We start from the raw sequence: 12,353 nt of genomic DNA on the forward strand, positions 1-12,353 counted from the left end.
GCGTGCATTAGGGGTGAGATGTTGTCTTTAAGGACTCCGCCAGTTTAATTAAGATATGGGAAATTACTTATGTTCTTCCCCACTAAAGTGCTAGGAATTAACAGGCGAACGTGGAGCCTGGGCCTTTCATATCTGCGCCGTGTGTGTGTGTGTGTGTGTGTGTGCGCGCGTGCGCGCACGTGTGCGTGTGTGCGTGCGTGCGCGTGCACGTGCGCGTGCACACGCCTGGGCTGGGCTTCCTCACGCTTGCCTCCCGCTGGCCTGTCCGGATGAGGGACGAGGAGTCGACGCTGAAAACCATGGGCACCATCGTCGCCACAGACGTGCCTTCCTTCCGTGCGGGGTCAGTCAGGTGGCAGGGATTGGGTGGGTCCTGTCCTCGCTGCAGATGTGACTGAGTTTGCAGATCCTTCTCGCAAGAGCAGCCTCTCTGGCTCCTCCCGTGAAATCCCTCCTCTGCTTTTCCTCCAGGAAGTGTTACTTAAGAGGGCGGCCGACCTCGTGGAAGCCTTATACGGGATGCCCCATAACAACCAGGTAGGCGATGGCAGCTTGATCCACCGCCCGCCGCCACCACCGCCCCCACGGCCCCGCCAGGGTGACCACGACCTTGGATGGCCAGCTGGCCTGGGCCCGGCGTGGGCTTCTGGGCACACGTGGCCTCCCGAGCGTCCCACGGGGGGAGCCTCTGTCCGCCCGTTCGTGCCCTCCCAGTGCGTATCCGAGTAGAAAATTACCAGTCAGTGCCGGCAGCACAGCAGAGGGGCTTTCTCCAGGAAGAACCGTGTCGCGGCCCGTCCAGTGGATTCAGTGGTGGGCAGACTGGGGCTGCTGGGGCTCGGGGGTCCCTGGGCAACAGAGACTCGGGGGGACTTCCCTCTGGACGTGGCCCCGTGCCTCTGACCCCGAGCCCAGTGCCTTCCATGCCGCCCTGGCCCCATGCATCCGTCAGGGGCCTTTGCGCCATGGGTGCAGGAGGAACAGACGGGGTCTGAAAGTGCTCTCCTGAGGGAGGTTCTTTTCCCATTAAAAAATACGTTCTGTCACAGTCTGGACCAAGCGACAGTGGGATGCCCCTACGGTTTGCCCAGCAGGGCCAGGTGGAGGGCGCTGGGACTGTGCCCCCGGGGGGGGCGGTCTGTCAGCTGGGGGCAGGGGGCCGGCCTGGCCTGGGTGTGACGGCCGCCTCCGCTCCAGGAGATCATCCTGAAGCGAGCGGCTGACATCGCCGAGGCGTTGTACAGCGTCCCTCGCAATCACAACCAGATCCCCACCCTGGGCAACACCCCTGCGCACACGGGCATGATGGGTGTGAACTCCTTCAGCAGCCAGCTAGCCGTCAACGTGTCGGAGACGTCACAAGCCAACGACCAAGGTACGCCGCGCGGGCCGCCCCTTCCCCAGACGCCCAGCTGGGATGGTGGGACTTAGCTGCTGCGGCTGACTGTGCCCTGAGGCCGGCGGGGACGTGGGCAGCGCCCCGGGCTCTGCAGCTTTGTTCAGAGAGGCCCTCGGGCAGAGCATGCTCAGAGAACCCAGAAACCTGAGGCAGAGGCCACAGCGGCTGCCACACGGTTTACTGGTATTTGCTAGCCGTTTCCTTGAACTGATTCCTAAGGGGCTTTGCTTTCCTGGAAAGGCTGGGATAAGCCCTAGGATAGCTGTGACATAGGGGGCCGCGGACCCTTCCTGGATGCGCTGCACAGGGGTCAGGGGGTGGGGTTTGGTTTCTGAGCCTGGAAGGAGCACACGGAGAGAAGCGCCCGCTCCCCACCTGCACCTTTTCCTTTTCCGGCTGCTCTAAAGCCCGTGCAGGCCGTGATCCCAGAAAACGCACCCCCGTACGCCGCTCGGCTTCCCTCCGCCCTCACCCCACGGTGGGAGCCAGGCTCCCGCTTCCCCTCCCCACGCCGACAGAAACAGCAGCCGTAGACATGGAGGCCCCAGAACAGCCTGTCCTGGGGACTTATGGCCACAAACAGCTCTCCTTGTCAGCCGTGGCATTTGAAGGTCTGCAGAGGCCGAAAGCTCACCTAACGCGGGGGGACGGCCCGGGAATCGCGCCGTTGATAATTGCTTCTAAAGAGGAACGTGAAAGCTGCTGACGGTTAGATCGAAGTGCGCCTGGGCCGGCTGCCGAGGCCGCCGGAGACAGGACGGGGCTCGGCGTGGATGCTCGAGCAGGGCTGGCGTGACAAGGTTATTTGAGCTGGCGAGAGGCGCTGGGGCTGGAGGAAAGCATATGGTCAATTAAAAGCGTTCAATAGATGATAGAGGTTTGCGGGGAAACCCCCCCCCAAGTGTCTCTCCCTGATAATAATGTTATTTTTGGCCGGGGGGGGATTTTAACAGTCGGCTACAGTCGCAATACAAGCAGCGTGTCCCCGCGAGGATACGTCCCCAGCAGTACTCCCCAGCAGTCCAATTACAACACAGTCAGCACTAGCATGAATGGATATGGAAGTGGCGCCATGGCCAATCTAGGGGTCCCGGGCTCGCCTGGATTTCTTAATGGCTCCTCCGCTAACTCTCCCTACGGCAGTAAGTGTCTGTTTTTGTCACCCGTCATCACACAGATTCATATTCGCTGCAAAGTCAAATGTGTGCGTTGCTTGGATGTTCTGTGGTGTGAGCTACTGGATAAAAGGAAGGGTGGCTCTGGAGGCTGGGCGTCCACGTGACGACAGTAAATTGACCTAAAACGGGCCCCACGCGGTCACATTGGAAACCCAAACAAAATCGGCACCAAATGGGGCCGCCCAATTGGAAATGAAAAGTCCAACGCGAGAGTTTGCCTGTTATCCAGAGAGTGGCCAAGCCAGAAACATCTCGTGCTTGCTCTGTTGGCCCGACGCTCCAGGCGAGGCCCTGGAGCTCTCTTTGTCGTGTGGCCATGCCCGGCGTCGCGCGTCCTGACCATGTTTGCTTTGTTGCAGTAGTGCCGTCCAGCCCTACCATGGCAGCCTCTTCGGTCACCCTCCCTTCAAACTGTAGCAGTACACACGGCATTTTCTCATTCTCACCTGCCAATGTCATCTCTGCAGTGAAACAAAAGAGCGCCTTCGCGCCCGTGGTCCGGCCCCAAGCTTCCCCTCCTCCTTCCTGCACCAGCGCCAACGGGAACGGACTGCAAGGTGAGGGTGCGCGCTGGCCTGAGGCCGCGGCCTGGGAGCGCCCGGAGGGCCCCGGGGCAGGCCAGGCTGGGCCGCAGGGCTGGAGTGAGGGGCTCTCCCTGGGGGGCGGGAGCTCCGACCTTCCCCTGGGCCCCCCCGCGGGCTCCCGGCAGGGCAGCCCTGGCTGTTGCATGTCCTCCTTCGTCTGCCGCAGTGCGACACCCACCCCCCAACCCGATGCTCCTGGGAAAGAGCCCCCCTCGTTCAGTCCCCACAACCGGATTCTTCCTCTTGGTGGATGAAACCCGTTTCCTCATCCTTCCAACATGACTTAAGTGTCCTCACGGTAAAGCGGCCCATACCTGCAGGGAGTGGAACCCGCAAGGGAAGGAAAACGGGCCTTGGTGGAGGCAGCGGGGTCCAGGTTGCGTCCCGTTCAGCCGAGAGCGTGGGCAGGTGCAAGCCTGTCGCCCCCCCGACTCACAAGGCAGTGGGACAGCCTCAGGCCTGGGGTGATGGGTCACGGTGCCGCCTGCAGCGCCCACCTCGAAACTGGCCCGTTCTCACTGTCCCGAGCCTGAGCCTTTATTCTCAACCTGGTCTAACGGACCATGGGGCGCACGAGGCTGTGTTGTCCTCGGAAGGGCGCGTGCACCTAGACCCGGGGCCGTGCGTGCACCAGTGCTGCACAGGAGTTGGTTTTCCAGGAGATTTCTTTCAAAGACGTGAGAGGGAGAAGGTCCCGCCCAAGGGCAGCGGGAGGCCCCGCCTGGCACAGCTGCCTACAGATGGGGCCGCGCAGAGCGGGCACCCAGCGCCCGCCCAGTGCTGGGGCCCTCTGGGCAGTGGCCGGTGGTGCGAGTGGCAGGCGGGGCTGCGTGAGGGCCCCTAGGCCCCGTGAGCTTGCACGTGGCTCTCGGTGGCTGACTGAGGCCCACGGGCTCTGAAATTAATTAAGTGGCCGTCGTCTGGCCTCTTTCAGACACCACCTTTGGTATATGCTCCTCCCGGTGAAAACCAAATCCAGTTACTCCTTTAAAAAAATGAATCCATTCAACCAGTATTTACTGAGCGCCTACTATGTGCCAGGCTCTCTGCTGGGTGCTGAGGACGCTACCGTGGAGAAGACAAACTGGCCCTTTTGTGAAGTCGGTGGCATATTTCACTTTGATGAACTAATGCTCAAAAAAGGAACTGGAAAGGTATCCGTGATTTGAAATAATTGTCTGCACAACACCTGTTAGCGTGAGAGGGACACCCAGCCCCGAAGGGCTGCCGACTGGCCTGCAAGCCAGCAGCGGTCACCAGACCACAGGTGCTTAAGAGGCAGGTGGCTGGGTGCCATGGCCCTGCCCGCCGTCCACTCGGTGCCAGGGCCCATTGAGAGGTGGCGCCACGAGAGCCGTGTGTACACACACAGGTCTTCCAAACCATAAAGTTGTAACGGTGAGTCGGAGGTAAATTAATAGTTCTGAAATTAATGAACTGAGAAATTGAAGCTCCCATCACTACGTGAACAGATGTATTAATATGTTATACATCAATTAATGAGAACGATCACGCTGACAAAAATTGAACAGCATTAAAGTTACCAGATTCTAGATGACATCTGTACCCGGAGTTCACTGGGAAGCACCTGCTGCACTTGGCCTCTTGGCCCAAGTTTCTCTTTCCCTCCGAGAAGAGGAAGGACACGCTCCCTACGGTGGAGCCATGACTTGTGTCTCTTGAGGGCCCTTGGCCCTGAGATTGTGACCAGGTGGGCTGTGAGTGGCTTTGATCTTGGCGGGTCCGCGACTCACCATTACGATACAGAACGATCAGCAGAAGGTCCGAGGCGGGGGCTGAGAGCAGAGGGGGACCCGAGGCGCGTCCAGTTTGACTGGCTTAGGGAGCAAGAGCTGTGCCCGGGGCCCCGCGGCCCGAGAGCCGGCCTTGGCTGGCGTCACAGAAGTGACCAGGTTGGTTCAGCATCTGTCAACAGAGGTGGCCTCCGGGGGGGTCTGGGCCTCCGTCTGCTATAAGCCAGCCACTGACGTGTGTGGGCAGCGGCCCTTCACACCCAGAAAGGCCAGAGCCTTTCCCTTTGCCCCGTGGGGTCGTTGAGGCGAGGACCCCGGGGACCTGTCCCCCACGAGCACCCCACACCCCCTGAAGTAGGTGCCTTAACCGAGCCCACGGCTGGTTAACGGAGGGTTGTGCAGACCCACTGTCACTGCCGACCGAAGCCCAGGGAGGCCTCCCCCACGGTCCCCCACCCTGGTGAGAGGCGCCCTGACCCACCCCCTCTCTCTTTCAGCTATGTCTGGGCTGGTAGTGCCGCCAATGTGAGGGGTGCTTGTTACCTCCCGCCGCGCCCAGCATCCAAGGACGGACTTCAGGGGACACGTTAGTACATAAGAGGTGCTGATGGAGACCGTGTCTTCAGTACATCAGCAGCGGTTGAGATGCTACAAAAGACTTTGTTTAAAGATTTTATTTAAACTATTAAGAATCGACACACAAACGACCTACTTCTTCATGAACAATTCCATTTTATTGACTGAACTTTTCTCATATTTTCACATTTCTCAGTCCTGAAGAATAAGGAGAACAAAGCGATGCCTATTTTGTATAAAGTTTCTGACTCCGTCTTGGCTATGTCTAGTACTTGCTATGTGTTGGGAGAAACTTTGTGAATGCACCATTTTGATGATCATGAAACACTGATGAAAAAGGCCTCCAAACATTTTTCTGTACTCATACTTAGATTCACAATGGTTGTGTATCTCTATAATGTGAAATATTTTTTTGTGGTGACAAAAGGGGGCCAAGGAGGTCTGAGCCATCAAACTGGAAGAAAGGAAGAGACGATGTGATCAGGAGGACTGGGGGGGCGGGGGGGGAGGGTCTATCGTTGCTTAACTTCATCTTAATGAAACGGAACTTTGTAACTTATTGTAGTTAGAAATTGTAACTTTGATATTGAATTCTCTTGCCTTCAACAAGCACACTGACAGAGGAAAAAAAATGCTACTGTCTGTTGGTTAAAATATTCTCCCACTGCTAGAGCTTCCTGTTAAGCAAGTGTGATCTGCGACATTTTTTTCAACTTTTGCTAGCACTGTATACTATTGCATTCTTAGGCTACTGTGAGGTCCATGTTTCTTGTACCAGAAATTGTCCTTTTGACTTCTAGATCCTTCTTCCCTGATGTGTTTTGTATGTGGTTAAAAAATTGTAGACTTTTGTGATTTTGCCAAAGTTGTAGCTAAATATTTATACACTTGTCTTGAATTTTTTTCAGATCCACTTAAATATTTAGAAAAAAAAAACGAGTTTTATTCCTTATGCATCTTATAAGGAATAAAATGGTCTCCATTCAACACTTACTTTTCCATGAACACTTGCTGTTGCTAAGGGACTTTATTTTGTAACATATCAATTATAAATATTGTATTTATCTTTGAAATTTTGTACATTGCTTTTCCCACCATTTTCGGTTCCTTTTTCTTGTCCGCGTTGGTTTTTGATCATGGCCTGGTGTTGTGATGCTGGGAAGAGCATTAAAGCCAAGAACTGTTTGATCTGTTTCGTTCAGTGAACCAACATCCTTGCATTTCATTTGTACTTCCAAAATTTGCTATTGTTTGTTTAGACTTTCCGTCCTTTTTTTTTTTTTTGAGGAAAAGTCAAATGCATTGTTTATTTTTATATTATTTTTAAGTTATCTGAACAAATACTTTTGAAGAAAAAAACGTTCGTTGTATAGTCACAACAAAACGGTGCCACCCGCTGTGACAAACCCTCGTAGATTCCGTGCATGTGGAGCGGCCACAAAGAGGCGACACCGTTTGGGGCTGTGTCCTCCTTTTATTTTTTTTGTAGAATGTAAAAAGTCATCTTAGCTGCCACCCATGACTTTGCCACATAGCTGAACTGTGTTTACTGGAAAAATTCAGAGGCCTAAAGTTTAAAATAAAATTTACTTCTGATGTTTTAATTAAAATGTTTGCCACATTAACTTCTCTGATGCCTTAAAAGTGGACTTCTTTAAAGAACCTTTGTGCTATTGGATCACAGGCTTACCCCACAATTGTTAATCAGTATTTCATTTGGAGAGTTACGGTGTAAAGCACACCCACGCACACGCACAAGCCCGGAGACCCCTGTGTCACTCCTTTCTGCATCTGGTTCTGCTGTGTCCAGTGTCCTCCCAAGCCCACCTCCGATTCAGAGAGGTTTCGGGGGACCCACAATCACCCCTCGTTTAAAATTCCTTTTTAACAATACGGTTTTTGTGGTCAGAACCCAGCAGCACTGTCTGTACTTTTAAAACTGGAATGACCTCCTTCAGACACTGTACCTGTTAGTGCCAAGCCTGCGGTGAGACCAAGGGGGTCGTTTCTTTTTTCCCTTTGCAGACACAGCACAGCAAACGTTTTGCAAACTGCAGCAGAAATCAAACCTAAAACAAAAAGGAGGGACTTGAAAATTTTTTCTTGACAAAAACCAAAACAAAACAATGCAGGACTTAAGAAAGTGTCCATTCAGGGGACTAAATCAAAGAATCAGGACATCCCCAGGGGTTAGCGGGTCACACTCTGGCCCTGTGACCAGCCTGAGGAGTCACTTTGGAACTCAGTTGCCTCCGTTTTATTTTGTATAAGTAAGGGTTTGACCTAAAAATGAGCTCACGTGTACACGTTAAGGACGTTCGCAAGTCTCCTTGTCCCTGCACTTGGTTTGTGTTTTAGATTAATTAGTCGCCCTCATGGCTTCATCGTCTCAAAACTGAGCGCTCCACTAAATGGTAGATTTTACTGTTAAAGACCCTACAATAAGATTGTTTTATCTGTACATTTTTTCAGATATTTAACTGTATAAAAATGTTCATTTTACACAATATTTAATTAAAGTATTTCTTGTCTGTGAATTTCACTTTGGGTAATTTGATCTGTTTTGATTATTAAAATGGCTTTGCTCAACACGCAACAGTTGCACTGGCCGGGTGGGTGGGGTTGATCTGCACTCCCAGAGCTCTCTTGGCCAGGATGAAGACGGTTCATAGAAGAACCTTCTCCAAGGTTATCTGCCCTCAAACGCTCGTCTAAGCTGCACGGAGGGTTCCTTGTAGTTACTCAGATGCCTCTGGTCCCCAGAGGGGCCACCTGTACGTGTGTTGCACGCCCGCCGGCACATCGGAACATGACTGTGGGTCAGACCTGGGGGCCAGAGCAGCGCTGCGGCCCACAGACAGTCTCGAGACTCGCTGGGGGCTTGGTCACCCCCGCCCCTGCCCCAAGCCCTCCTGCCTCCGCCCCTGCTTCTGAACTGGAGGACTGGCAGGTAGAGGGCAAGCGCTCTGGCTACTCCAGACGTGTGCTCCTCTGTCGCCGTCACCGTGCTCCACCAGGACAAGATCCAGCTCGGAAAGCTCCGGTCGGATGGGCAGACACCAGGGCTCCGGACACCAGTGCCACTGAACCCTGACCTGAGGGACACCATCGCCAACGGCAGGTCCACGGCCGTGGTGTGACAGACCCCATGCACTGCGCCTGCCCCTGGGCTGCACGGAGGTGTGGCCAACGGCACGGCTCTAATGAGATACGCCGTCAGCACCGGGGCTCTGATTTTTGCGGCTCCGCTCAGCTCCTGTGCCTTTTCAGCAGCCCCACTCCGTTTCATTCTGTGGTTTTCATTTGCTCCTCAATGAAAGGCTGGTTTTGCATGTTTTGGCTTGCAGCTCTCCAACACGTACACATAAGTGTGATCCAAATTAGTACTCACAGATGTCATCTTAATTACTTGTCCTGCCGAGCAAAACAGGGAACGATTATTCAAAACATAAAGAAACTTGTGAATACCTTTTTCTCCTGTCCATGACAATCGGGTTCCTCTGACTGCATTCTCGTTTCAGCCTTAAAGAGACAGCGAAGAAAGAGGCTCATGGGGTACAAGGCTGCAGCCGGCCCCTCCCCTCCCCACCCCCCCCTCCGCCCCCACCAATTCCCCGCGTGCTGGGGACCAACCTCACCTCCTTCCCCACTCTGAGCCGGTGCCAGCGATGCCTGCTCAGGGGCGTGGCAGGGGCTGCCTCTCTGAGCTGCTCGCCTGGGCCCTGTGACCAGCGGGGAGGGAAATTATTTTATGTTTGTGTGTTGAATCCGAATTGAGAACTGCATTCTCGCCAAATGTGCGCCAGTTATTGTCAGGCCACCTTCCAGGGTCTTCCAAGCTTTTAAAGATTATTCAAAGCACTTGAAATGGGCTTCAATCTAATGCCTCATTTCATTGCATTAAACAGCCTAGTTAATAAAGAATCGATATATTCAAAGGGCAAGGTTATCTTTTGTCTATAAGGGGTGGTGTCATTCTGAACCTTTTATAGTTCAAATGCTGAAAAAGACCTCATGAAATCCATACTCATCAAGCGGGTCAACAGGAGCAATAAAGAGGCCCCTGAAAGGAAGGAACGCCCGCCCGCCTCTAAAACAACTCCGGCCTTATCTCCCCGCTCGGCACCCAGAGAAGTCCTCAGAAAATGTCAATTTCTCATCAAGACAAGAGGCTGCGATGATCACTTTTTCCAGAGAATACACACAATTAAGAGAACGCAGGGGGGCGGCTGCGGCGGGGTCTGTGGCTCCTGCTGTCCCCACGAGCTGCCGGCTCCCTCCCAGCAGATAATAAGAGCTGTTGATAACTCAAGTGTCAATATGCCAAAGAGCGAGTTTTGAATGTGAGTCCTTGTGCTTTGAGCCCGCCCGGCCGATCCCAGGCCCTGATAACGGCACAGCTGCCAACGGACACCCTGGGTTGGCCCTCACAATTAACGCGATGAATAAATCACACAAAAGAGTCGGGATGCTTTATACTCGGTGAGACAATCCCCTGCTTTACCCTTCAAGGATTCCTTTTATGTTGGAATAAGGTTGCTTTTAATGAAATTTAAACTCATCAGAGGAAATCAAAAACCTCCAATCAGATTACAAATTGATTTTTTGGTCATCTGTCATCCCCAGTATAGGGCTGTGGGTTTCACGGGGAGCGGGGCTGCCGGTCCGGGGCTGGGGAGCCAGCACGCACATGGCTCCCAGCCCCCGGCCTGGGGACAAACGGGAGCGGCTCTGGACCCCGTGCAGACTCAGACGCGGTCTCCCCACCGCCCGGGTCTGGCAAAGTGGACCCACGACAGCAGCAGGTGCCCGTCAGCTCTGAGTCCAGCTGAGGCTTAACCCGGGGACATCCTCGGTGGAACCCACAGTGATTTCTAGGTCTGCAGTCATGATCCGCTGAGGGCGGCCAACAGAGACACGTTCTCTTGGGACTGCAGTGAGTTTTGTTTCGTACCCGCCATGCCCTGGATCTGCTCTGTGCCACCCCATGTGGAGCCACGTGGAGTGTGCCCTACACCCCAAGAGCTTACGACGTGGGGTGGAGAGAAAACGTGGCCAGTCCCGCTTGGCCATCCAGTCTGAGCCCAAGCGTTCACTCCTGAGCACAGCCTGCCCTGGGAGTTCTCCCAGGGAGGCTTCTACAGCCGCTGCCTCCCAGGGGTCTCCTGTCGTACCCTGGAAGGACTCTGAGTTTTCTGAGGACAAGACAAGGCCGTGCTTTCCTTACCTTCCTATCTCTACATCGAGGGCACCCGGTCGAGGCTGCAGTGTACCACCGAGCACCCGGCACTGAGTGTGGGTCCGTCGAAAGGATGGGGCTCGGGACAAGATCAGGGTAGACAGTACTTCAGGAGGGAAGTGAACACCACTTTTGATTCAAGGTTCCTCAGAAACCACCTCTTAAAATACAGTTTCTCAGCGCGCAGAATACCCAAGACCTTTCCAAATAGCAGATAAGCGTCGTGCCTCACCCACACGTGGCACCGGAGGGTCAAGGGGTACCTGTCACAGGATCCTGTTCGGCCGACCCATGGGGCTCTGTGCTGGATCTGGCTCCCCTCTCTCGGGTGACAACACTTCAGTTTGTAGGGGACAGGTGACCGGCACAAGGTCACAAGGCTGCAAGGACCAGGGCCTGATGCCAAACAAAGTCTCCTGTCTCCAAACCCTCTGTTCTTTCCCCTGATTTAGGCTTCAGAGACCTTCAGGAATTAATGAGAGAGAGAGGGAGGAAGAGTGAGCGAGTCCATCTGGATGGAGTGGGAGCCACCATCCCTCCCTCCCAGCCACGTCAGGAGGGCACGTGCCCCAGGGCTCGAGGGGCCTGGCTCAGCCAGGCCACCTGGACAGGCTGCGAGATGGAAACTGGTCTGTCCGGCCCAGTATCAGCTGGAGCTCAGGGTACGACCGATGTCACCGGCTCACAGACCCGAAACCAAGGGCAGAGGCTCATGTCCCCGGGGCCTTTGCAACATACAGGAGGTCGGCAAACAGCTGCTCCTGAGCGCTTCATCCCTGCTGTTCTCAGGTCACCTCATGGTCCACATGGTGGACCCACATAGCTGAGGAAACTGGACACCTGTGTGTACCAGGTACCCCTTGGGTCCACGTGGCATGTGCAGTGCAGGCAGGGGAGCCATTCACCCGGCGCAGGGACAGGAAAGGGACAGGAAAGGGACAGGCTGGGGCCACCGAGGCAGTGCCAGAGGGACTGGACTGCAAGGGCTGAGCCCTTTGGCCAACCCCCAGCCAGGGCTCAGTAAAAGCTTGTCACCATTCAAGATGACAATGGGGACAGGACAAGGACATAATGAACGGAGAAGATCTGGGTGGTAGAGTCAGAATGAACCACAACAGTCAGAGGCACTGGGCAAAACAGAAACAAAGTATCAGAAGCAAACACCAGCACAGCACGCATCACCCTGCCCCTCAGACCACGCCCACCGCTCTGCTGATGGTGGCCACAGACCACAGCTCACTCACCTGACACGTTCCCTCCTGCAAGGGACCAAGCGCTTCACTGCCTTCTTCCGTGACTGTGGGACCAGCAGAACCCAGACTGGCGTGGGGCTGCAGCCACCAGGGGAGACAGAAAGGGTCCTGCCACAAAGGGTTCACCTTCTCAGTATGCGATGAGCTTTTGCAAATCAGCAAGAGTAGAAGGAGATTCTGGAGAAAAATGGGCAAATTCACAGTCAGTACAAGTGGTCAGTAATCTGGGAAAACATACTCACCCTCTCTTAAAACTGCATATCAGATTAAAGTGAGATGAAAAAGTTTTCACCTATTAAATTAGAAAAGATTTTTCTTAAAAGTTAATACTCAATCCTGTTGATGGAGAAATGGTCATTCTTAGAGTTGT

The 12,353-nt window shown here is 54.2% G+C and overlaps 1 protein-coding gene across 12 annotated transcripts in view; it reads left to right on the plus strand.

The window, feature by feature from the left end:
• Positions 1 to 7,991, plus strand: part of EBF3 (EBF transcription factor 3) — a 117,830-nt gene extending 109,839 nt beyond the window's left edge. For 2 of the 12 annotated variants that reach the window (XM_081236417.1, XM_081236421.1), the window contains exons 12-17: positions 472 to 537; positions 1,198 to 1,375; positions 2,353 to 2,541; positions 2,937 to 3,134; positions 4,203 to 4,315; positions 5,413 to 7,991. In XM_081236417.1, the coding sequence (XP_081092543.1) occupies positions 472 to 537; positions 1,198 to 1,375; positions 2,353 to 2,541; positions 2,937 to 3,134; positions 4,203 to 4,315; positions 5,413 to 5,430 (762 nt within the window). In that variant the 3' untranslated portion in view covers positions 5,431 to 7,991. The remainder of the gene's footprint in view (positions 1 to 471; positions 538 to 1,197; positions 1,376 to 2,352; positions 2,542 to 2,936; positions 3,135 to 4,202; positions 4,316 to 5,412) is intronic. The other 10 variants (XM_081236423.1, XM_081236425.1, XM_081236422.1 and 7 more) reach the window with 6 other exon arrangements.
• Positions 7,992 to 12,353: the final 4,362 nt, after the last annotated feature.

Source organism: Mesoplodon bidens (assembly GCF_964165515.1).
Source record: "Mesoplodon bidens genome assembly, chromosome: 1".
In the NCBI taxonomy this organism is placed as follows: domain Eukaryota; kingdom Metazoa; phylum Chordata; class Mammalia; order Artiodactyla; family Ziphiidae; genus Mesoplodon; species Mesoplodon bidens.